Source organism: Mytilus trossulus, chromosome 11 (assembly GCF_036588685.1).
Source record: "Mytilus trossulus isolate FHL-02 chromosome 11, PNRI_Mtr1.1.1.hap1, whole genome shotgun sequence".
Classification (NCBI taxonomy): Eukaryota; Metazoa; Mollusca; class Bivalvia; order Mytilida; family Mytilidae; genus Mytilus; species Mytilus trossulus.
The window spans coordinates 51,955,354-51,982,967 of NC_086383.1; the positions used below are offsets into that span (position 1 = coordinate 51,955,354).

At 32.1% G+C, this 27,614-nt stretch overlaps 1 protein-coding gene across 1 annotated transcript; it reads left to right on the forward strand.

Annotated features, from left to right (window-relative positions):
• Positions 1–9,884: 9,884 nt before the first annotated feature.
• On the forward strand, positions 9,885–22,176 carry LOC134690151 (putative ankyrin repeat protein RF_0922). Its single transcript, XM_063550127.1, has 8 exons — positions 9,885–9,900; positions 10,488–10,510; positions 12,267–12,347; positions 18,843–18,941; positions 19,279–19,377; positions 19,722–19,820; positions 20,673–20,780; positions 22,114–22,176. The coding sequence occupies exons 1-8, from the start codon at positions 9,885–9,887 to the stop codon at positions 22,174–22,176; spliced, it is 588 nt and encodes a 195-aa protein (XP_063406197.1).
• Positions 22,177–27,614: the final 5,438 nt, after the last annotated feature.

The window sequence follows — 27,614 nt, forward strand, 5'->3', positions numbered from 1 at the left end:
AAATTTTGACGGGACGTATTATGGTATACAAATGTCCGGTGTCCGTCCGTCCGTCTGTCCGGTGTAAACATGTCGCACCGTAACTTGAGAATGACATATCCAAATTTCATGAAACTTAACATAGTTGTTTCTTATGATGGTCAAATGATCTGTATACTTTTTGGTGAAAATAAGATTAAAACTTTTTGAGTTACGGCACTTTGTAACTAAAACAGGGGTGTGTTTTTTTCACATCTCAAAAACAATTCTTGATTATGGCTTTAAACTTTAAACACTTCTTAGTTATATTAATCTTAATATCTGTATACTTTTTGGTAATGTTTAAAAATTTATTTTTGAGTTATTGAGTATTTTGTAAAAAAGGGGGAGGTTTTTTTTATATGTTGTGCCGTTTCTCAAAAACAATTTATGATTATTGCTTAAAACTTTACACACTTCTTTGTTATATTAATCTAAAGATCTGTATACTTTTTGGTGATGATTTAAAACTTTATTTTGGAGTTATTGAGTATTTTGTTAAACAGGGGAGGTTTTTTTTACATGTCACGCCGTATCTCAAAAATAATTTATGATTATTGCTTAAAACTTTACACACTTCTTTGTTATATTAATCTAAAGATCTGTATACTTTTTGGTTTTGATTCAAAATTTTATTTTAGTGATATTTAGTTTTTTGTAAAAAAAAAACAGGGTTGGGGGTTTCACATGTCCCGCCGTGTCTCAAAAACAATATATGGTTATTGCTTAAAACTTTCTCAGAAACTATTTATGATTATTGCATAAAACTTCCACACAAGACGTCGGGCGTATCATGTGCTCATGGCGCAGCTGTTTATTATCCATATTTGTCAATTTCTTATAGAAATCATTATACTGTGGATTCATTTATTTTCGTGGGTATCAATTTTTCATGGATTGAGGAAAACTTACATTTTCGTTGATATTTGAATACGTGGTTTGCCGATTTCTGTGTACATAGCCTATAGAAAATTTGTAATTCATTGAAAATATGAATTCATGGTTCACCTGTCCCCAAGAAAACCACGAAAATTGGTATCCAACGAATAATAATGAATCCATAGAAGATAGAATCAAGTTATGAAAATGCAAAAATGTTTAGCACAATAAGATCTACAAATAAGTCAACATTCAGCAGAATAAGAGCTACAAATCAGTCTCATCCCCAAAACTGTCAACATACTTCTAATAAACTATAGAAGTTATTTCCCCTTACTGATGATTTGTATCTATATACAATATTTTGCAATTTTGTCAAAAATTATTGGAGTTAGCAAGGAACTTTAAACAAGATCAGCAAAATAAGATCTGCAAGTACATTGAAGTAAGTCAACATGGCCAAATTGTCATACTAGTAATATGACTTATTGCCTTTAACATGTTTAAACTGATTGCGATAAAGGAAAAAATAAGCATCAAAATGGCATAGTTTTACCAGATGAGTGAGTCGGGCTCTTGAGAGCCTCTTGTTTATTTTTATCAGAAAGCTGAAAGGGAATAAAGTGGGATTTTAAATATGGTCTGCCAGGAAAACAGAACCACACATGTATTTTTATTTGTCCTTTTCAAGAAACATGCTAGAAATAAAGTATTAGGGATGACTATCTGGTGGTGGCAGCAGAAACTTTTTTTATAAAGTTTTATACTTCAAAGCATAGAAGACCTGGATGCTTCATACCTAGTACAAAAAAATGAAATATATACAGATTCCTTATGTTAAAAGTGTCCGTCTATCGTGATATGTCCGTTGTCCTGTGAACAAAAAAAAGCACTGCCTTTAACTTGTCGCAAAATCATCTGGGTCTAACTAGCACTATTTGTAATGGTGTTTTTGTGACTGAAAGATAATAAACACATGGTTAGATTATATAACTAGTGTGCTCACAGTTTGGTTGATGAAATTTAATAATAAACATAATAAATCAGATATACAAATGTATAGTAAAAATGATGCATATTTTAAGATTAAACATATAGTCATATCAGTATTAGTTGTATCAAAGCATATAAATTAGAGTTTTCAGTAATATCAATTACATTTATAGTTCTCAGGGTTTTAATTGGGTTTACGTGGAGATATTGGGATATTATTGTACCCAAGAAATTCAAAGCCATAAACAATTTATTTCTTTTAAAAAGAGGTGAAAGCATTGACTTTACTGATTGGTAGTTTGTTATTTCAAACACAAAACTTTATGAAACATTTTCTTTCACTTCCTGTACTTCAGTCAGGGGTTCTACTTGTACAAGTTATTTTTATTTACTTGAAGAAGTAAAAAAAAAAAAAAACACATATTAGTAAATAAATAATATTTGAATAATCTCCCCTTAATTTTCTCAAAAAAAGTAAATTTTTCTTACAATCCAACAAAAGTCCTCAAGTTTTGAGATGTAAATTCATGCCTTTAATAATTTTTCCAAGGTTCGCTCAATTTTTTTTATTAGAGTTCAATGTTTCATCTCATTAATTCAACAAAGAAATTGATTGCGCAAAGATATTAAGTATTTGCGTAAGGCCTCCAAAAATGACCCTTTGGGGCTTGTAAATGAATAGTATTCTGAAGATAACAGACACATGGGATTTTCATTGTCCATGAAATTACACTTAAATGATAAGTAAAGACATCTGCAGAGGGCAGATCATTTAAAATTCTATTAGAGCAAAGAAATCATAAGAATTCAATAAAAGAATATAGGATCACTTTTTTACTTCTACAAGTAAAAACATCTGAATGTCTACGGGACATAACTCGGCCAATATTTTTTTTACCTATACAAGTAAATAAAATTCACTTGTATAAGAATCCTTCGAATTTACTTATATAAGTATATTAATATTACTTCTTCAAGAAATTAAAAATAACTTACAAGTACAAGTAGTACCCCTGACTGTACTTGTTATTCGAGAGCTTACATCAAAGCATTCTGCTTTCGGCATGACACAATATCTCCCATTTAAGACAACCTGGCTAACAACAGGCTGTCATGATAATTATGATGAATTTGTCCTCAAACTCTTCCAATTTGTATGGTACTATGGAAGGTTATACTGTTCTTTTTTCATTCATGACAAGTAAATACAATTTCAGGAAATTTTAGCAATGCTATATAATTATGATAATTAAGTCACATGTATTTTATATTTTCAGTTTGAAGATCTGCAATTGATATTTATTTGATTCAAGGTCCATATAATTAATTACTGTACATTCTATAGGTGAGTGAACATTATATTTATATATTGGACATTTAATGATTTATTTTATCAATTGAAGCTGGGAAATATATTGAAATTTTAAATGTAAATTTTTTTAAATGGGAGATAATCCAGAGCTAGCGAATTCATTCTAAGTAGCATTACACCAGTGTTTTTAATGTTGTTGGAACAAGATTAACAAAAGTTGTATTCAGCAGCGTTTGTATAAGGGGAGACAAAAAATAAAATAACATAATTCCGAAAATTAATTGCATTTGGATGTCAAAACTAATTAAACATTGCAAACATTACAAATAGAGTTGCTGACTAAGAAATTAAATTGTGCTGTAAGATGGGAGGTCTATGTCAATGAGACAGCAACCAATCAACAAAACAGGTCAAAATGGTATTTAACAATGCAATAGACAAGTGTCTCTATAACGTGTTGTTTTTGTTTCATTTATATTTTCAGTTTCAACATCTATAATGTCTATTATTGATATTTATTTGATCATTGTCTAGTCCCTGTGATCATTGTCCAGTCCCTGTGATCATTGTCCAGTCCTTGGGATCATTGTCCAGTCCTTGTGATCCTTGTCCAGTCAATGTGATCCTTGTCCAGTCGATGTGATCCTTGTCCAGTTGAGTTACTGTTGTAGGTAAGTGAACTATATATGACCATTTACTGCTGAAATTAATAAGGGCCCCGCCTTTAGGCTGGTTGCCCTATAGTGATCATTCCGTCCGTCCGTCCATCTCAATGGTATCTAGTTTCAAAAGAGAGGTGAATATATAATTAAAACTCTAATAGGGGGAGATAATTAACAGATACATTTCACATTCAAAATATCACAACACCTGTGTTTTTATGTAGTAAACAAGACACAAAAAACAAAGAATGCATCTTGTAAAAGTAAAGATTTAGAGGCCTATATCAATGAGACAGCAACCAATCAATGAAAGAGGTCAAAATGGTAACAAAAAATACACAAGTATCTGTATAACATCTGATTATTATTTCCTGAAATAGAAACATTTATATTCTCATTTTATACATCTATTATCAGTATTTATTTGATCCCTGTCCAGTCAAGTTGATCCCTGTCCTGTCAAGTTGATACCTCTCTAGCCAAGTTGATACCTGTCCAGTCAAGTTGATCATTGACCAGTTTATTGGATCCCAGTCCAGTCAAACTGTTGTTATAGGTAAGTGTATATTTGTATGTGAACTATATTTTCATATAGGATCATTTTCTACTGAAATTTGTTTCAAAAGAGTGGCAAATGTAGAATTTTAACGCTAACAAAGGTAGATATTAATTGACAGATATATTTTACATTCAAATACCACAACACCTGTGATTTTAGCTCACCTGGCCCAAAGGGCCAAGTGAGCTTTACTCATCACTTGGTGTCCGTCGTCCATCGTCATCCGTTAACTTTTACAAAAATCTTCTTCTCTGAAACTACTAGTCCAAATTTATACAAACTTGGCCTAAATCTTCTTTAGAGTATGTAGTTTAAAAAATGTATCCGATGAACCCGCCCATCAACCAAGATGGCCGCCATGGCTAAAACTAGAACATGGCGGTAAAATGCAGTTTTGGCTAATATCTCTGAAACTAAAGCATTTAGAGCAAATCTGAAAAGGGGTATACATGTTCATCAGGTCAAGATCTATCTGCCCTGAAATTTGCTGCCCATGAATTGGTGAGTTTAGAGAAATTTTGAAGTTTTTGGTTATTATCTCGAGTTTTATAATAGATAAAGATAAACTGTGACAGCAAAATTATTCAGCTAGGTAAGATCTACAAATTAGTCAGTAGGACCAAAATTGTTTATTGACCCCTTAAAGAGTTATTGCTCTTTAATGTCAATTTTTGACATTTTTTCTACGCATTTGTCTACAGGAGGGTTGTCAGTGAATCTTATGGATATATAACGGCCGTCTTTTTGTGTGAGGTTACAAGTACCTAACCAAACATATAACTAAATATTGCCTGTTGTTGTTAGCTTGCTGCTTAAGTTTGCTTTCAGCCAGTCGTAATGATTTTGAAAAGTTTCACCACCTTTGCACCACCATTGAATATGTTGAGTAACAGGATGGTCCAAAAATACTTTATTTTTTAATTTAATTCCTTTACTATCTGATAAAACCACTGGAGTATAAGCTCTTGTATTTGATGGGGATATTTCTGGCTTGCTAAGCTGTTTGTGAAGTTTATTGAGTGACATATGTTAGGCAGAAGTTAGTGATTCTGGATTTGTTCAATGTTAGATATAATATATATATATATATATGTCAAGCACTATATTGATATAATTATGGCACTATATATACTACTCTATATGCAAGCTAAATATTGTATATAAGCACTGGAAGCAGTAATTCTTATATTAATTTTGGGCAATCTCTGTGAAATGGGGTCAGCCTTAAATACAATTTAGAAATTTAATATATATCGGTATATTACAAGAGTTTATTTGCAATTACGTATATAATATAACTGAAAAAGTTTAATAAAATCTTTTTATGTTTAAGACTGTTTGAATTTCGCGCCTCTGTGAAAAAAAATGGCTTCAAGATTTTCTGACAAGTATCGTCAGTTGATTTTCACTAAAACACTATTTAATTGTGGGCTTTTTAAATAAATATTAATGCTAGGATATAATGACTTTGTATGTACAAAAATATCACAATGTAACACAATGTAACTAAAGGTAAACACAAAAAACTTTCAAATATTCGCTCCAAGTCAGATTCACGTCTTCACTCTTCAATCACACAATCACTTCCTATAGTGTTTAAATTTTCGTGTTTGCCTGTGTTTTTAATAAAAATGCCCCAGGACTTGAAACTCAATTGTCACGTATTTTACATTGCATGTATAAATGATCTGTATGGAAAAACTTGGCGATTTTACTGCCAAATATTCTCCACTTTACACACCTTTGGTTCATGTCAGATATAAATAATATTTCAATGCTGTTCGAAGGCATCGTTAACATAATCATCCTGATCTATTGATCACCAAAGGCCATTCCTACATAGGATACAACGTCCGTTTACAAAATAGATTGTACACAAATTGATATTGATTGTATTGGACGAACTTTAAAAAAAAAACCAACCTGCTCTTCAAGTATAAAGACACAGAAACGATCATATCATGATTACAAGCCTTCCACATAAATTTCAAACAAATGCTTTGAAACTCTAAATGCAAGTGTTCATGTCAAACGCTCACGTGATACCAAACGGACTAGACCATATACGGGAAAGATAAAACCTGAGAATTCGGCTAAAAAAGTTTTGAGCGGGAAATACAAATATAAGATTTTTGGTAGGAACGAAAAATTAAATAAAGTAAAATCTTGCTGGTAAATACAAATAAAAGATTTTCAGGCGGAACGAATTTATATGGTCGGTCAGTAAAGGGCAAACAAACAATATTTTAATTTAAGCCTCATGACAAGTAAATACAATTTCAGGAAATTTTAGCAATGCTATATATAATCATGATAATTAAGTTACATGTATTTTATATTTTCAGTTTGAAGATCTGCTATTGATATTTATTTGATTCAAGGTCCATATAATTAATTACTATACATTCTATAGGTGAGTGAACATTATATTTATATATTGGACATTTAATGATTTATTTTATCAATAGAAACTCGGAAATACATGAAATATATTGAAATTTTAAATGTAAATTTTTTTAAATGGGAGATAATCCAGAGCTAGCGAATTCATTCTAAGTAGCATTACACCAGTGTTTTTAATGTTGTTGGAACAAGATAAACAAAAGTTTTATTCAGCAGCTTTTGTATAAGGGGAGACAAAAAATAAAATGACATACTTCCGAAATTATTTGCATTTGGATGTCGAAACTAATTAAACATTGCAAACATTACAAATAGAGTTGTTCACTAAGAAATAAAATTGTGCTGTAAGAATGTAAGATGGGAAGTCTATGTCAATGAGACAGCAAACAATTAACAAAAGAAGTCAACATGGTATTTAACAATAGACAAGTGTATCTATAACATGTTTTTATTTCATTTATATTTTCAGTTTGAACATCTATTATGTCTAAAATCAATATTTATTTGAGAATTGTCCAGTCCTTGTGATCATTGTCCAGTCAATGCGATCCTTGTGCAGTCAATTTTTAATCCTTGTCCAGTTGAGTTGCTATTATAGGTAAGTGTACATTATATGTGAACTATATAGGATCATTTACTACTGAAATTTTATTTCAAAAGAGAGGCAAATGTAGAATTTTAACTCTAACAAGGGGAGATATTAATTAACAGATATATTTCACATTTAAAATATCACAACACCTGTGTTTTTGTATAGTAAAGAAAACACTAAAAACAAAGAATGCATCCTGTATGATTGAAGGTTTAGGGGTATATATCAGCGAGACAGCAACCAATCAATGAAAGAGGTCAAAATGGTATCAAACAATAAATACACAAGCATCTTCATAGCATGTTATCATTATTTCAACCTGATATAACTCTCATTTTGTCTTGTCACTGCTGACAGCTGAATATTTGGGGTCCCTTTTTAGCCCCAAACACATGTTATTTTGTTTTCTCAGCGACTTGCGGTAGACCTACATTCAGAACAATATATATGTGAGACACGCCTTTAATAGATTTTATTTAGCTATGGGACCAGGGTTCTTTCCTTTCCAGGCAATTGATTGAGTTAAGCTATTTCAATTGATATTTTATAGTTTGTCTTTATATGTTTGGATGTTTATACACTATTGTTTCAAGTGAGGCTGAAGGTTGGCGCCTATTAAATCGTTTAAACCGGCTGCATTTGTTTGTACCTGTCCTGATGTTCAGGATGTGTTGTTTGTTGATGTGGTTCATAAATGTTTCTCGTTTCTTGTGTTTTATATAGATTAGACTGTTGGTTTTCCTGTTTGAATAGTTTTACACTTGTCACTTTTTGGGCCCTTTATACCTTGCTGTTCGGTGTGAGCTAAGTGGGCTCCATGTTGAAGGCCGCTCTTTGACCTATAATGGTTTACTTTTACAAATTGTGACTTGGATGGAGAGTTGTCTCATTGGCACTCATACCACATCTTCTTATATATAATGAATGTCTTATCTGACACTGACTGTCTTTGTTTAAATTTAGTACTACTTTCATCAAAGAAAGAAAGGACACCGTCGATGGTTTCGTCTAAAATGTGACATATATAGTTTTTTTCTTCATAAAAGAATTAATAATGTGACTTGCTTACTTTCTTGCTTCTGCACAGCGGTCTGTTGTCAAATAGATCATTCAGAGCTCAGACATAAATAAGTCTGAATCTGCTTTAACTCATAGAGGTCTAAATTTGTAAGTTTTAGGATTTTTCTCCCTTAAATGCAAGACAAAATACGACTTTAATAAGTCAAATATTGTTAAGCAAGAAATAATTGACCAGAATCCAAAAGTTGCAAATATCAACTCCTACAAGTCGATAAGTTATCAAAATTGGTTCACTTCAAGACCCACGCATATTTATAAAAAGGTCATACATCTAAATCAAATAATGACAACATTGAAAGACAATGCTTTGTCTTCTAAGGAAAAATATAAATGAGAGTCTAAAAAATCGGAGATAATGTTAATTAACTTTACAATGCAACCACCTGGAACCACACTTAATGAGGTAAAACATCTGTGTTTAGTAAGGATGTTCAATTAGATAATTAAATATATATAGATGGCTCAAGTCCTTGTGAACTCTCAAACAGGTGTTTGCTGTCATAGGTGGTGTACTTTGGCCACCAAGTAAAATTTAGTTTTTTCAACAAGATAAATAGAACTAAACAAGTCTGTCATTTTCTGACTTAGATAAGTCTAAAATTGAAAACACATTTTTATAATAAATACATGTTTTGACTTCTTTAAGTCAAAAACAAAAATCGACTTGTTTATGTCTGAGCTCTGACTGTAGATCAACAAAATATACGACTTTGTTACTTGGCAATGATTTTTCCCTGCCCCTCAGACTCATGGTCTGCTAAAGAAAATTTTATAAACTGGTTCCTTATGTTTATCAGGGATACAGCTTTGGGTAACTGATAATTTCTTCTAACAAAGACCTAGATCAGACATTTGATGTAAACATACTCAGGAGTCTATTTCTAGAACGAAAGAAGCACGACTAATATCATGAATATTACATTACAAAAATAGATTTACGCACAACAATTTATAGATAATGGTAAATAACACTCACAATAGCAACACATAGGGTTGAGAACACATAGTTTTGACATATAATTGGGTTTTCCTTTGCATGAATTGGGTTTTTGAACCATGCAATTGTCAGTTGAATTGGGGTTTCAATTGTTTTCATTTCTTAATCGTGCAAATATGCAGCTTATCTAGAGCTCTGAATAGTGAAGGTTTAGGGGTCTATATCAATGAGACAGCAACCAATCAATAAAAGAGGTCAAAATAGAATCAACCAATAAACAAGCATCTTTATAACATATTCTTATTTAAACCTGAAATAGCAACATTTATATTCTCATTTAAAGCATCTGTCATCAGTATTTATTTGATCCCTGTCCAGTCAAGTTGTTCCCTTTCCTGTCAAGGTGGTGTTATAGGTAAGTGTCCAGTGCATTTGATCTCTGTCAAGTCATGGCTGTTATTATAGGTAAGTGTAAATCATATGTGAACTATATAGGATCATTTAATTACTACTGAAATTGGTTTCTGAAATTAGTTTCAACTGTAAAATATTCAAACTCTTAAAGGGCAGATAATCAACAAAATACCCAAGACCAATACTTTATAGTTAACAAGACACACACATCAGAGAACATTATGACATCATTGCAAAATTATTTTCCTTCAAAAAAAGATTGGTATAACTTACGTGTAAACTTGGGGTAAAGGATAACAATACATGTGAGGTATCTGCTGGAGCTAAATCAGCTATAAACGTAATATAGAAAGCAGAACACAGTCATACTGTTAAACGTTCCTTCATCTAAATTGAGTGCTAAGGCTACATCCCACACTGACATCAAGCCTATATAAAATAGGTAAAACACATCATAATTCCCACAATATTGCCAACAGTATTAAGTCAATGAGCACTAAACAAAGGTGAGGCTCAGTATCACTCATTTCAGTATTTACCATTTCAGAGTTGTGGTTAGTGATAATTTTCAATTAGCAGAAACAATTCGCCTGGCAATTATTACTCAACAGATTTATATATTAATTTTTCTATTTTAGGAACTATGGAAGATTGGAATGAGGTAAGATGTTTTCTTCTTTAATGTCAAACAGTCGAGTGATTTTTTTTAGCCTGCAACATTTATGTCGTGAAAGCGACACAATGTGATCCTAGATTTCCTTGACGGTGTCAACATTAAGGTTAATTCTGTTGTTAAATTTTTTTTTAGACATCAATTTTTTTTGTCAAACCTTCATGGAATTTTAAGAAACTTGGACAGAAGCTTTTTTATGACACAATACTGTAACCATTATAACTCGTGCAATACAGCCAGTGTTCCAGCTAGGCCGTTTTCAGAGGGTACGGCGCCCGCCCTTTTCCGAGTGGCGCCCTGTGCCCTTTTTACAGTTTCCAGGGCGCCCTGCCTTTTTTGAAGATCGATTGCATATTAATTTGCGTTTTGATATGATACGCTTATTACGAAATTTTACCTAGGGAAAAGTTTATGACTTATTATCTTTGAAGAAATGTGCATACAACAACTTGGGCACAATTTGCGATGATTACCGTAGTTTCATGGAAGAAACGTAATGACAGAAAGTTGGAAAACCATTATAAACTCGTTGAAGGCATTGTTTTACTTGTTTTCTGTAAAATAAACAGAAAATTCAGACGTATTTGTCATTGACTGCCTTCATTTTTGATACGAAAATAACAAAATCGGCCGCCATATTGTGATCATATTTACATCATATTTACGTACTGTTTATAATCCTCCAAAGAAGGAGCACACCCGAATAAAGAAAGATAACTCAATCTGATTTTTTTCCTAGCATTGAGTAACCCATTTACATATTCTAAAATGTGTCTCCATACTTCTTGCTTAAGAATATATATGTTTAGGTATTTATTTTGAGTTATGGGAAAAGTTAAAGAGGGTCTTAGTAGCAGTGTTGGTAGGGTGCCTTGGTCATCTTTTTCTGTATTCTTTATTTTTGATACTATTTTTCACTGTTGCTTTATATCCTAAAATTGTGAATTTACTGAGTACAGCTGTTTTGTGCTGTATTGCCATCAAGCACAGCAGGGGTAGAAAGGTGAAACTGGTAAAATGTGGTAGACCATAGAAACAGTATGAAACAGATCTCCTTTCAAAACACACTGCATATAAAGTTCAACTGTGCCAAGCAATAATCAAAAACTTGTGTGACAAGCTGCTTGACCAGTTTTTCAGCCTTAAAAGTAGAAAGATAGAGTTCTATATGGGCTAAAGATGTTGTTCTTGTATAACCTGTGATTCAACGAATAAACACAAATGTTTGATTAACATCTTTTATTAAAATATGCCCTTTTGATATTATCATATCGCGCGTTAAATGCCCTTTTTCAGGATTGGCACCCTGCCCTTTTGAAAACCTAGCTGGAACACTGCCAGCATTATATTTGTTGACTTTTTTATTGAAAATATTGAAACACAATTTTCACTCAGATTAACTTTTTTATGTGAGAATGAAATGTTTTTAAAAAATAATTTTTCTTCTTCAAAACTTAGGAACAGTATACAATGTAATCATAAGCAGGGTTTCCCCTGGGTCTATTTTCTTTTTCACTACCTCTTTTGACAAAACTATATTTTTCGCCACTTTCAATTCCCCCCCTCCCCCCAACTATTATTTGTCACATTATTGTATACCAAAGACTACAATGTCTCCCTTGTATTAAGCAATCAAAATCAGTCATTCTAAAGTATAGTTATTTTCTGGCATTAGCTAGAAAAACATTTCAGTTACTACACTCTTTACATTCTGTTAAATATAAACTCTGTTTCTTACTTACAGAAACTCATTGAAGCTGCTAAAAATGGAAGAGTAGAAGAATTGAAGCTCTGCCTAGCAAATGGAGCAAACATTGATTTTAAAGTAGGTAAACTTGTAACATTGAATATCAAATAGGTAAACTTGTAACATTGAATATGAAATAGGTAAACTTGTAACATTGAATATCAAATAGGTAAACTTGTAACATTGAATATCAAGTAGGTAAATTTGTAACATAGTAGGTAAACTTATCATGACACAACAATGGTGTTCAACACAAAACATGATACATTATGACTTAACACTGATTTTCAACACAGAACATGAGACACATCATGACACAACACTGGTGTAAAACACAGAACATGTAAGATAACAGGACACTACAGTTATGTTCAACACAAAACGTGAGTCACATCATGACACAACAATGATGTTCAACACAATACATGAGCCACATCTTGACACAACACTGGTGTTCACCACAAAATATGACATCATGACACAACACTGATGTTCAACACAACAAGAGCCACATAAAATACAGAACATCGAAGATCAACATAGAACACGAGCTACATCATAACATAACTGTTGTTCATAACAATAAATGAGCCACATCATGACACAACATTGATGTTCAACACAGAACATGAGACACATCATGACACAACCATGGTGTTTAACACAATACATGAGGCATCATGACACAACACTGATGTTCAACACAGAACATGAAACACATCATGACACAACACTGATGTTCAACACAGAACACAATACACATGACACAACACTGATTTTCAACACAGAACACAAGACACATCATGAGACAACATGACAGGACACTGATGTTCAACACAGAACATGACACATATTAGGACACAACACTGATGTTCAACACAGAACATGACACATCATGACACAACACTGATGTTCAACACAGAACACGATACACATCATGGCAAAACACTGGTGTTCATCACAGAACATGAGACACATCATGACACAACACTGATGTTCAACACAGAACACGAGACACATCATGACACAACATTGATGTTCAACACAGAACATGAGACACATGACACAACACTCATGTTCAACACAGAACATGACACATATAAGGACACAACACTGATGTTCAACACAGAACATGACACATCATGACACAACACTGATGTTCATCACAAAACATGCGACACATCATGACACACCACTGATGTTCCACACAGAAAATGAGACAGATCATGACACACCACTGAAACATACATGTAATCAGAGTACTGCACTAAATGTGAAACATACCATTTTTATATGACTGCCAAAATTTAAAAAAAATTTGTCGTATATTGGTATGACGTTGGCGTCGTCGTCGTCGTCATCCGAATACATTTGGTTTTCGCACTATAACTTTAGTATAAGTAAAAAGAAATCTATGAAATTTAAATACAAGGTTTATGACCATCAAAGGATGGTTGGGATTCATTTAAGGAGTTTTGGTCCCAACCGTTTAGGTATTAGGGGCCACACAAGGTCCCAAATAAGCATTTTTCTTGTTTTTTGCACAATAACTTTAGTATAAGTAAATAGAAATCTATGAAATTTTATCACAGTTTATGATCACAAAAGGAAGGTTGGGATTGATTTTGGGAGTTTTGGTCCTAACAGTTCTGGAATGAGGGGCCAAAAGGGTCCAAAATTAAACTTTGTTAGATTTCATCAAAAAATGAATTATTGGGGTTCTTTGATATGCCAAATATAACCGTGTATATAGATTCTTAATTTTTGGTCCTGTTCTCAAATTGGTCTACATTAAGGTCCAAAGGGTCGAAAATTAAACTTAGTTTAATTTTAACAAACATTGAATTCTTGGGGTTCTTGATATGCTGAATCTAAACATGATTTTGATTATGGGCCCAGTTTTCAAGTTGGTCCAAATCAGGGTCCAAAAATTCAATATATGGGGTTCTTCAATATGCTGATTCTAACCCTAATGTATTTAGATTTTTAATATTTGGGCCTGGTTATCAAATTTGTCCACATTGAGGTCTTAAGGGTCTAAAATTGAAAATTATTTTATTTCACCAAAATTGAATTCTTGGGGTTCTATGATATGCTGAATTTAACCATTTTGAATATTGGACATAATATGAAAATGTCTAATTATAATTTTTATAACTTTTTAAGTTAAAGTTCTTAGACCACATTCATTCTGTGTCAGAAACCTATGTTGTGTCATCTATTTAATCACAATCCAAATTCAGAGCTGGTAAAGCTTAAATGTTGTGTCAATACTTGCCCCCACTGTTCAGGGTTCGACCTCCACGGTCGTATAAAGCTGCGCCCTGCGGAGCATCAAGTTTATGGCATAGAATGACAAATTAATACTAACATATGTTCTGCACCTGACAACTCAGAGTAAATAGACAACAAATATAACAACACACAATACATGGACTGGACCTTACTACTCAGAGTAAATAGACAAACAAATATAACAACCAAACACATGGTCTGAGACTAGCTACTCAGAGTAAATAGACAAATATAACAACACACAACCAAGGTCTGGACCTGACTACTCAGAGTAAATAGACAAACAAATATAACAACACACAACACATGGTCTGGACCTGACCTGACTACTCAGAGTAAATAAACAAACAAATATAACAACAAACAACACATGGTCTGGACCTGACTACTCAGAGTAAATAGACAAACAAATATAACAACACACAACACATGGTCTGGACCTGACTACTCAGAGTAAATAGACAAACAAATATAAATATAACAACCAAACACATGGTCTGACCCTGACTACTAAGAGTAAATAGACAAATAAAACAACACAACACATGGTCTGACCCTTATTACTCAGAGTAAATAGACAAATATAACAACACACAACACATGGTCTGGACCTTACTATAGATAGTAAATAGACAAACAAAATACAACAACTAACAACATATGGTCTGGACCTGACTACTCAGAGTAAATAGACAAACAAATATAACAAACAACACATGGTCTGGACCTGACTACTCAGAGTAAATAGACAACCAAATATAACAACACACAACACATGGTCTGGACCTGACCTGACTACTCAGAATAAATAGACAAACAAAAATAACAACAAACAACACATGGTCTGAACCTGACTACTCAGAGTAAATAGACAAACAAATATAACAACCAAACACATGGTCTGGACCTGACTACTCAGAGTAAATAGACAAACAAATATAACAACCAAACACATGGTCTGAGACTAGCTACTCAGAGTAAATAGACAAATATAACAACACACAACACATGGGCTGGACCTGACTACTGAGAGTAAATAAACAATTATAACAACACACAACCAAGGTCTGGACCTGGCTACTCAGAGTAATACACAAACAAATATAACAACACACGACACATGGTCTGGACCAGACCTGACTACTCAGAGTAAATAAACAAACAAATATAACAACCAAACACATGGTCTGACCCTGACTACTAAGAGTGAATAGACAAATATAACAACACACAACACATGGTCTGACCCTGACTACTCAGAGTAAATAGACAAATATAACAACACACAACACATGGTCTGGACCTGACTATAGATAGTAAATAGACAACCAAATATAACAACACACAACACATGGTCTGGACCTGACCTGACTACTCAGAGTAAATAGACGAACAAAAATAACAACAAACAACACATGGTCTGGACCTGAATACTAATAGTAAGTAGACAAACAAATATAACAAACAACACATGGTCTGGACCTGACTACTCAAGAGTAAATAGACAACCAAATATAACAACTAACAACACATTGTCTGGACCTGACTACTCAGAGTAAATAGACAAACAAATATAACAAACAACACATGGTCTGGACCTGACTACTCAAGAGTAAATAGACAACCAAATATAACAACAAACAATACATTGTCTGGACCTGACCTGACTACTGAGAGTAAATAGACAAATAAATATAACAACTAACAACACATGGCCTGGACCTGACCTGACTACTCAGAGTAAATAGACAAACAAATATAACACCAAACAACACATTGTCTGGACCTGACTACTCAGAGTAAATAGACAAACAAATATAACAACACACAACACATTGTCTGGACCTGACCTGACTACAAAGAGTAAATAGACAAACAAATATAACAACACACAACACATGGTCTGGACCTGACCTAACTACTCATAGTAAATAGAAAAACAGATATAACAACTAAAAACACATGGCCTGGACCTGACCTGACTACTCAGAGTAAATAGACAAACAAATATAACAACAAACAACACATTGTCTGGACCTGACCTGACTACTGAGAGTAAATAGATAAACAAATATAACAACACACAACACATTGTCTGGACCTGACCTGACTACTGAGAGTAAGTAGACAAACAAATATAACAACACACAACACATTGTCTGGACCTGACTACTCAGAGTAAATAGACAAACAAATATAACAACACACAACACATTGTCTGGACCTGACCTGACTACAAAGAGTAAATAGACAAACAAATATAACAACACACAACACATGGTCTGGACCTGACCTAACTACTCATAGTAAATAGACATACAAATATAACAACTAACAACACATGGCCTGGACCTGACCTGACTACTCAGAGTAAATAGACAAACAAATATAACAACAAACAACACATTGTCTGGACCTGACCTGACTACTGAGAGTAAATAGATAAACAAATATAACAACACACAACACATTGTCTGGACCTGACCTGACTACTGAGAGTAAGTAGACAAACAAATATAACAACACACAACACATGGTCTGGACCTGACCTAACTACTCAAGAGTAAATAGACATACAAATATAACAACTAACAACACATGGCCTGGACCTGACCTGACTACTGAGAGTAAATAAAAAAACAAATATAACAACACACAACACATAGTCTGGACCTGACCTGACTTCTCAGAATAAATAGACATACAAATATAACAACACACAACACATGGTCTGGACCTGACTACTGTGAGTATATAGACAAACACATATAACAACACACAATACATGGTCTGGACCTGACTACTCAGAGTAAATAGACAAACAAATATAACAACACACAACACATGGTCTGTACCTGACCTGACTTCTCAGAGTAAATAGACAAACAAATATAACAACACACAACACATGGTCTGGACCTGACTACTGTGAGTATATAGACAAACACATATAACAACACACAATACATGGTCTGGACCTGACTACTCAGAGTAAATAGACAAACAAATATAACAACACACAACACATGGTCTGTACCTGACCTGACTTCTCAGAGTAAATAGACAAACAAATATAACAACACACAACACATGTGCTGGACCTGACTACTGTGAGTATATAGACAAACAAATATAACAACACACAACACATGGTCTGGACCTGACTACTCAGAGTAAATAGACAAATATAACAACACACAACACATGGTCCAGGTCGTCTGATTTGGTACAGGCACAAAATTTGGAGAGATTAAACCATATTTGCTTTAGTACAATTCCCCCTTGGCCTATCTAGAGCATTGGTATTAAAAATAAAGCACACAATAATAAAACCTGCACTGTTCAAATACCATTGGTCTGTATGGAAACTGATACTTAGTCATTATACTGAGTCAACATTAAATCAAAATTTTGAATTTAATTAGACAGTTTTCATGGAAAAATATGGATGCAGGGTTTGATTTTAAAATATTTGTCTTTTTGTTTGAGTTATGGATGGTGAAGTTCTTATTTTGCTTCTTGGCAAGAAACAATTTTTTACACTAGGGTTTCACTTGATGTTGTGTTAACAACTTTGGTCAGATAGTGATATGTATAAAAATCTAATGTAGAAACATCTTGTAAAAAGGACAAATAGTCGTTAGATTCATATAAAATGTAATTCCATTTAACTCATATAATTGTTCTGAATCTGGAAATACTACTACATGTACTACTCTTTTTCACTTTTCTTCGATTTTTTTGCAAATTAATGATTATACTGAATCTGCACTAAATCCTGTTGTTAGTTAGACATGTTTAATGGACAACAAATACTTGCATGAATAATAATAATAATAATAATAATAATAATCTTTATTTAAAGGGTCTTGTTTTCATTATGTTATACTAAATCAGGAAATAAAACTTTTTTCATGCTTTTTTGAATGATTTATTTTATTAAAATTAATGATTAAATAGAATCTACACTAAATCCTTTTAACACACAAATTTATGTTGTTAATTGGACAGGTTTAATGGACAACAAATATTTGTAATAATCATATAAAGTGGGGTCTCATTTTACTCATAGTATTGTTCTGAATCAGAAAATAAAACTTTTTTTCATTTTTCTTTAAAAAATATTTTTTTTAAATTTATGATTATACTGAATCTACAATAAATCCTGTTGTTAATCAGACAGTTTTAATTGATGTAACTACTTATTTCTGTTTATATTTATTCCACAACATTGTCCAGTTTATCAGACAAGTTTTGATGTCAGTTGTATTATTCCAGGTTAATGGATGGACAGCATTAATGTTGTCTGCCATTATAGGACATGTGGAAGTGTGTCGACTTCTCCTGGAGAACAAATGTGACAAAGATATCACAGATGTATGTTATCTACTAAATCTGATCACATTACTTTTAATCAACTCAAAATCATGTTGTTAATTAGACAGGTTTAATGGACAACAAATATTTGTCAGAATCATATAAAGTGGGGTCTCATTTTACTCATAGTATTGTTCTGAATCAGAAAATACAACTTTTTTTCATTTTTCTTTAAAAAAGATTTTTTCTTAAAATTAATGATTATACTGAATCTACACTAAATCCTGTTGTTAATCAGACAGTTTTAATTAATATGACTGTTTATTTTTGTTTATATTTATTACACAACATTGTCCAGTTTATCAGACAAGTTTTGATGTTAGTTGTATTATTCCAGGAGGATGGATGGACAGCATTAATGTTGGCTGCCTGGAAAGGATATGTGGAAGTGTGTCGACTTCTCCTGGAGAACAGATGTAACAAAGATATCACATCAGTACGTTATCTACTAAATCTGATCACATTACTTTTAATCAACACAAAATCATGTTGTTAATTAGACAGGTTTAAAGGACAACTAATGTTTGTAATAATTATATAAAGTGGGGTCTCATTTTACTCATAGTATTGTTTTGAATCAGAAAATGCAACTTTTTTTCATTTTTCTTTAAAAAAATTTACTTTTATAAAATTAATGATTAAACTGAATCTACACTTAATCCTGTTGTTAATTATAATCAGACAGTTTTAATTAATGTGATTATTTATTTCTGTTTATATTTATAACACAACATTGACCAGTTTATCAGACAAGTTTTGATGTCAGTTGTATTATTCCAGGGTACTGGATGGACAGCATTAATGTTGGCTGCCAGTAGAGGACATGTGGAAGTGTGTCGACTTCTCCTGGAGAACAGATGTAATAAAGATATCACATCAGTATGTTATCTACTAAATCTGATCACATTACTTTTAATCAACACAAAATCATGTTGTTAATTAGACAGGTTTAATGAACAAATATTGTTAGTAATAATTATATAAAGTGGGGTCTCATTTTACTCATAGTATCGTTCTGAATCAGAAAATACAACTTTTTTTCATTTTTCTTTAAAAAAATTATTTTCTTAAAATTTATGATTCTACTACTGGATCTACACTAAATCCTGTTGTTAATTAGACAGTTTTAATGTATGTTATCTACTTAATCTGATCACATTACTGTTAACCAACATAAAGTTGTTAATGGACAACTATTGTTTGTAATAATTACATAAAGTGGGGTCTTATTTTTCTTGTCTCCTCGTACTTAATCAGGAAATGTAACTATTTTTCATATTTCTTTGAAAAAGTTTTTTTTTTTAAATTGATCATTATTCTGAACCATTTTAATCAGACAGATTTTATTATTATATCAACAAATACTCGCCAGAATTATATAAAGTGAGATCTCATTTATCTCTGTGCATTTCACTGAATCAATTGATATAAATATTTTATACATTTCTTGAAAAAAAATTGTTTTTGTTAACATGACATTTCTGATGGAAGTGCTAACATCCCACAAAAACACATGTTGTTTATGTACAATACAAATACAAGTGTGACTGGTCATTTTATTCAGTTTTGACCACTGATTCATGTGATATACATTTTGTTTTTATTTATTACACAACATTATCCAGTTTATCAGACAAGTTTTAATGTCAGTTGTAGGATATGTTGTATATTATTTATATTGATAACAAAGTATTGTACATAATAGTTACATGTTATTTGGCATTATTATAGATAGATGGAGAAACAGCTTTACATCTGGCTGCTAAGTGTGGACATCTACAGACCACAATATGTCTGGTAGAACAAGGAGGCATCAGTCCCTTGGTTAAAACACATGAGGTAATATTATATAGTAAATGCTCAGTATTCAACTAGTAAATAATGCATCACTAAAATGATGTTTAAGATATTTTTGGTCAAATGGATTTTTTTTCTCAAGGTTATAGTTAGTCATATGATCCTTTAAATTAAACTAAAAATATGGAGTGTTTTATAGACTTGTATGGCTTAGTTTTTAGTAAAAAAACTCATGAACATAGATGATCTTATAAAAAAATCCATTTTTTTTCTTCAAAATCTTCAAAAATGATTCTGTATAGACAATTTGCACACATTGGATTAGTTGTACTATAGGTAACTTTCGCATCATTCAAAAATATGTTGCCAAACTATATGAATATCTCAGTTTTAGTGAAAACAGCTATGGTCATTACGTTAAAGTAATTTGGTTAAAAACATGATAATTGATGCAACGGAGTAGGTCCAGTAAGACCCCTTTTTGGCCCCAAAATATAGCTGTTTTACAAAATTGTTAAAATGTAAACTTTTAGTTATTTATTGGACAGTAAAATGCTTCTGCTACATAAATATGGGCTGTTTTTGACTATACAATGCACATATATTGGGTACTAGCACCATTAAGTCATGCTAAATTACTGAAATCTTCACAATTCTAACATTTTAGTTAAATTGTAGACGGTTTTCGTGAAAAACGAAATTGGCCGCATTCGTGTTCATCCTTAATATTGAAATGTAAGTTGTATTTTATGATAATACATAACATATATAAAGGTTGAGGATGAACACGGATGCGGCCACTTTCATTTTTGACAAAAAAACATCTGAAAAGTGACATTTTTCAACATATTTGGTAGATTTTTCATATTTTAGCTTGAATCGGTGCGTTTTTTATGACTAAATCAGTTAAAATCTTTCACATAAACTAATTGATTCAAATAAAATAGACACTTAAGGGTTTAAAAAGTGGTCAAAATCTTTCGTCAGATGAACCTGAAATTTGAGGCCAAAATCGGCCCTTACCAGACCTACTCCTTAGAAACACTTAAAGCTGTTTTAAAGACCACAGCAAAAGTTCAAAAGTAGTGACTCTGCAGCTTTCGCTTATCTAACAGAAGATGATTATTTGTGTACACCAATTTGAAACATTCTTATTGCCTGGTAAACAAATTACATTATTTCTTGTCATCGGTACGGCAGATTTTTTTAAAGGACATTATCTCCCCCTTTGGCGCATTTTCTTCTCTGGAAGAATCTACTCTTTTCGGTCATATGGCAATAAGCTAAATAATTGGCATATTGCCATTTTGATATACCTAAGTAATTTCTAATACATATAATGAATCACTTTTGAATAATTATTAGATTATTTTAGGACAGTACAGAGCATGAACAAGGTTGTGGCAGTAGCCCAACATCATGTATCAGCAAAAACTGAAGTTAAGAAAATAACAATTTTTCCTACCAAGGAAATTTCTGAGCAATGCATATCATTTTAAATGCATTCCCCATTTCCATTCTCAATTTTAATGACTCTTTAAAAGAATAATATTTAATAAAAACATACAAGAAATTAAAGAAAAATGACTTACATAATGTAATATCACTCAGTAACCATCGAAACCAATATAATTACACAGAGTGAAGTCAATATAAAGTGGGATGAAAGACATAATGAGACAAGAGTAGAAGATATTTCAAAACATATAAAACCAGTTGTCATATTGGCAATTATTCCACATGTATATTGACATATCCATCTTAAATGTGGAATAAATAAATCATTCATAAACAAGTTCTGAAGCTAAAAAATCTGAAACCGTGCAAGTTGCACCAACGCATCAAAGAGTTGCTAACTTTCAATTTAATTTATATTGAAAAACCACAAATTTCATTTTTGTATGAAGTTTAATTTTACTTAACTTTGAATTGTTCTAAAAACTAAGGATTTCCTTATCCCAGGCATAGATAACCTTAGCCGTATTTGACACAGCTTTTTGGATCCTCAATGCTCTTCAACTTTGTACTTGTTTGGCTTTATAAATATTTTGATATGAGCGTCACTGATGAGTCTAATGTAGACGAAACGCGCATCTGGCGTACTAAATTATAATCCTGGTACCTTTGATAACTATTAAGTAGACCTCCAAATAGCTATTGTGGTTGTGCTGCTGGATTGCTGTCTCATTAGAGTTTATCCCAATGCTCATATTTGAAATGCATAATAAAGGAAAAATAGATTTATTTCAATTTCAAGTTAAATGTTTATTAAGGTGGTACCCAACACTTCCACTAAAATAAATTTGGCTCGTTTAATTTTCATAAAATTTTGTCAAAGTATTTACTTTGACACTCAAAAACATAAAAATTTAAAAAATTTTGAACCAACCGTTTTGTCAGAAAAATTACACTGGTTATATGGAACGGGGACCCAATTATTTGCCCCATTGGAACGCATTGAAAATCATAGTCAATACATAGGGTCCTGTTCAATAAAAAATTTTGATAGCCACCTTGGGACTTCTGGTTCATGTTAGGCATTCATTTTGAAGTGTCTAAGTACAATCTCGGTGCCTCATGACCGGCATTCCGTTGCAAAATTTTGTTTTTATTGACAACAGGGTCAGTCTGTCTACTTCCGGGGAAGAATAAAGGCTAGAATTTAGGCAATTTACTCTATGTACTGACGCCAGATTACATTTAAATCAATCAAAATTTTTACAGAAATTCAAACTAGAAAGCCTACCCTTTCAAATAAATCTACATTCAGTTACAGAACTAGTGAAATAATAACACTACACAATTTATAAAAAAAGTTATATATTTTTTTTAAGAACTACATTCGTGGGTACCGGACTGGTTGCCCTAACTGGGATCATATTCCTGTCGGACTTTTTTTTCCCCAAGAATTAAAACTGCACTTTTAAAATAAAGATATACATCTCAGTAGTCATTGTGCAAAGTTTCAAAAATTTGATCAAACAATTACAGAATTATTGATCCTTATCTATAACATCTCAAATACCAGAAAATTGATCGGAGAAAATCTTAAAATCATGAAGAAAATATGCTAAAAATCAGCAAAACTTTTTTTAATTCAAGAGATATTTACATTCTGTAAATTGCATAAGGTACATAAATTCATTCTTTGTATGGAAATTTAGTTGAAACCAAAACTTGTTAAAAAATAAATTAAAAATATAATTTTTTTCAATTAAAAAAAAAAAAATCTTCTGTTTTAAAGAATTACATATGCAAATCAAGCATACCCATAACAAGGGTATAAAATATGAGACAAAGTCTTCAAATAGTCTGCTTAGTTCATTTAAAATACAATATAAGAGGCTAGATGCATAAAAGTTCTCACTTGTAGCTAAAACCAGTCAAGGCGGCACCTCCTATAGTTTAACAGATGTGGAGGGAAATCCTTGATCTTCCTGACCGCTTGATGCTAAGTACTGTGCGTTGTTGTACTTTTGATATCTTTAAATTTCCCACTAGTTCATAAGTTTGATCTCATGGACACTGAAACTGTTGGTGGCTGAGATCCATGTACTTTAGTCCAAGTTCACCAACCTGAATATAGATAACAAAGATAAGTTAATAATGCAGGAACTTTTGAAAATGAAACTTAGGAAAGAAGCATTAATGAAAATGAAATTCAAACAGTGAAACTGTTAAAAGAGCACTAAGTGTTTCCTTAAGCAGAAGCTGATCTTCAACAGTTCCAAAACCAAGGAAGATATAGCTCCACTCATCTACTGCGCATGCTGAAATAGATACAGACAAAATTAACGGTCCTTTTAAGGACCATCAAAATCTTTAAAAGGGAGTCTAAAATTGTTTTACATTCAGTTTAAATTGCTTTTATAAGCTACATTATAGCCCCACCCCTTAAATATCTTCCGAAAATGTAAAATTATAGAGCCCCTGGCAAGTGTTTCTGATTTTACACAATAATATGTGGTTATTTGTGTGATGCGGCTCTAAATAAATGTGAGCTGGATTCGCACACAACTTTCATAACTGAACTGTGGCACTTAAATGATTTATTTAATAGTCACAATTTATCAAAAACTTGTTAAAAAACCTAAAACTGAAACTAGTATGGGTTTCTTTTCTTTTTCCAGGTCCCAGAAATAATATATTAGAAAGAAATAAGCCCATATTTTCCATCTTTCACTCTTCCCTGATCCTATATAACACATTTATTATTTCTTGCCCTAGCTATGGCTCTTTCTGATACTGTTTGCTGATGTTTGTTCAAAAATCCCTCCATTTTAACTTACAAGTGTAGGAATACATATTACAGACAAAATGACCTTTCTGTGACCCCCCTTTAAAACTTTAAATTGAAAAACAAACTTTTTTAAATTTCAAAATTTAAATTTCAATTTAATTTAAAAAGTTTAATTCAAATTTTAAAAATAATTACACCATTGTTTGCCTTATTTAATTTTGAAGCCTGTAGCCAAATATCATCCATGAAACTTAAAAAATGAGCTTACAATTACAGGTTGAAGTGTTCAAAACATGCTCTCTGACAGGAATGGGGACCCAATTATTTGCCCTATTGGAACGCATTGAAAATCATAGTAAATACATAGGGTCCTGTTCAATAAAAAATTTTGATAGCCACCTTGGGACTTTTGGTTCATGTTAGGCATTCATTTTGAAGTGTCTAAGTACAATCTCAGTGCCTCATGACCGGCATTCCGTTGCAAAATTTTGTTTTTATTGACAACAGCTGGGTCAGTCTGTCTACTTCCGGGGAAGAATAAAGGCTAGAATTTAGGCAATTTACTCTATGTACTGACACCAGATTACATTTAAATCAATCAAAATTTTTACAGAAATTCAAACTAGAAAGCCTACCCTTTCAAATAAATCTACATTCAGTTACAGAACTAGTGAAATAATAACACTACACAATTTAAAACAAAAAATCAGGCCGCGACAATAACGCTTGTCCGATTGTCTGGTACCAGAGGGAAAAAAGGTCGAACAAGTAAAAGCTGTATCAAGCTTGTCCGTCGGGACAAGTTCAATTATTTTGCAAAAAATAAATTTTAATAATCCAACTTTGATGAACAAAGTAATTATAAACAAAAAACAAGAAAACAAATATTAATTTGACATGTGTCTGTATTCTGTTTATTCAAATGCAAAACCTTTTTTTCTTCTTTTTCTATTTGAAATCGATAATTTTTAACTGGTTCTTTGTCAGGTACATTTTAAAAGGTAAAAGGTATACTATTCTCGGAAACCAGTCTAACTTATCTGAATCAGTGATGCGCTTCGTAGATAAGGTAACTTTACAGGACAGTTCGTCACCTCGACAGGTTTAGCTCCAAGTTTAATAGACAGTTTGGCACCGTAGGAGACATATTTAGTAGACATGATTGATAGACAGTTTGGCAAAGCAGGAGACATTTCGGGACCAAAACAAATCAGTACCTTATTCTGTTCCTTATAATACATATCATACCAGTAATTTTTTCACAAAAATATTTTTCTTTATTTACCATAAAATTCACAAAATCATATTTGATCATAAGTAGAAAAAAACAATACTTGCAATATAGTGACATATACCGGTAGTTGTAAATTTCTGTGTCATTTTGGTCTCTTGCTGAGAGTTGTCTCATTGGCAATCAGACCTTATCTTCTTTCATTGATTGTATTTGAATACACTTTTTTCAACTTAAAAAAATATAGGATACAAATGTCAAATGAGTGTACAGGCCTATCAGATGGTGCTTCATGTGCAGAGTCTGATGAGACTAGCATTGATGAAAACTAGAACCTAAGTCCTGTGACATGACTAGATTCAGTTGTACTTGACTCATATTTTTAAAATGTATTTCAAAAGAAAAACATCAAATTCTGTTCTATTGTTTAAATTCGTTTTGTTCCTTTAATCAACTTAAGATGTAAAATGGTTATTTTTAGTAAAAAAAATTGGACAAGTAACAATTTCATTCGGACAAGTAAGTTTTGGTATGTACTTGTCCTACTGGACAAGTTGAAAAAAACTTTATTGTAGAGGCCTGAAGTTTTTAAGAACTACATTCGTGGATACCGGACTGGTTCCCCTAACTGGGATCCTATTCCATATAGCAATTTGACAAACACCAATTGTGATCATTGAGAAGCTAATATTCCTTTTACAACACAACGTAATTAAAACGTTAAGCTGACTTTACAGAGTAATCTCCCTGTAGTGTTAGGTACCACCTTAAAAAGATGACTCTCATTCTTTGTTCACTGTTGTTTCTTCCACTACTACATCTGAATAAAACACAAATACCAAAAATAAAATTGTTGAAATTACTGTGTGCCGTTCGGTTATTTCTATATTTAAATATCTAAAGCTTACTGGTAGTTTAAAATCAAGACAACAAATATTAAATGGATTAACAAAAAATGTTGAGTAGCTGTTAGCTGTTAGCTGTTTTCATAGATTTTATGTTTTTTTCAACTGTGACTCTTCCATAATTGCTATCTTGCAATTTGTCTAGTCTGTTTTGTAAAATCTGAAATATTGATCAGTTTTTTCCAGTCATATGAACTAGTGAATACTTTCAGCATAATTCAACAACATACATGAATACATCTACTTAGTAATTGTTAATGCCATTTAAAGTTATTTATTTAAATATTACTATCAAATTGTTTTTAATTTTGATTATATGATCATGTTGTTTGGTTGCTGTCTCAACAATATATGACTTATTTCAATGGTTTCTCTATAACATAGTTGTTTCATGATATGTACGATTAACCACCTACCTGATACATTTTCCAACGTTGTCAAGATCCCAAAATAAGACATCCGCATATCTATCATATCAGTAGAGCCTAGTCAACTAGTCA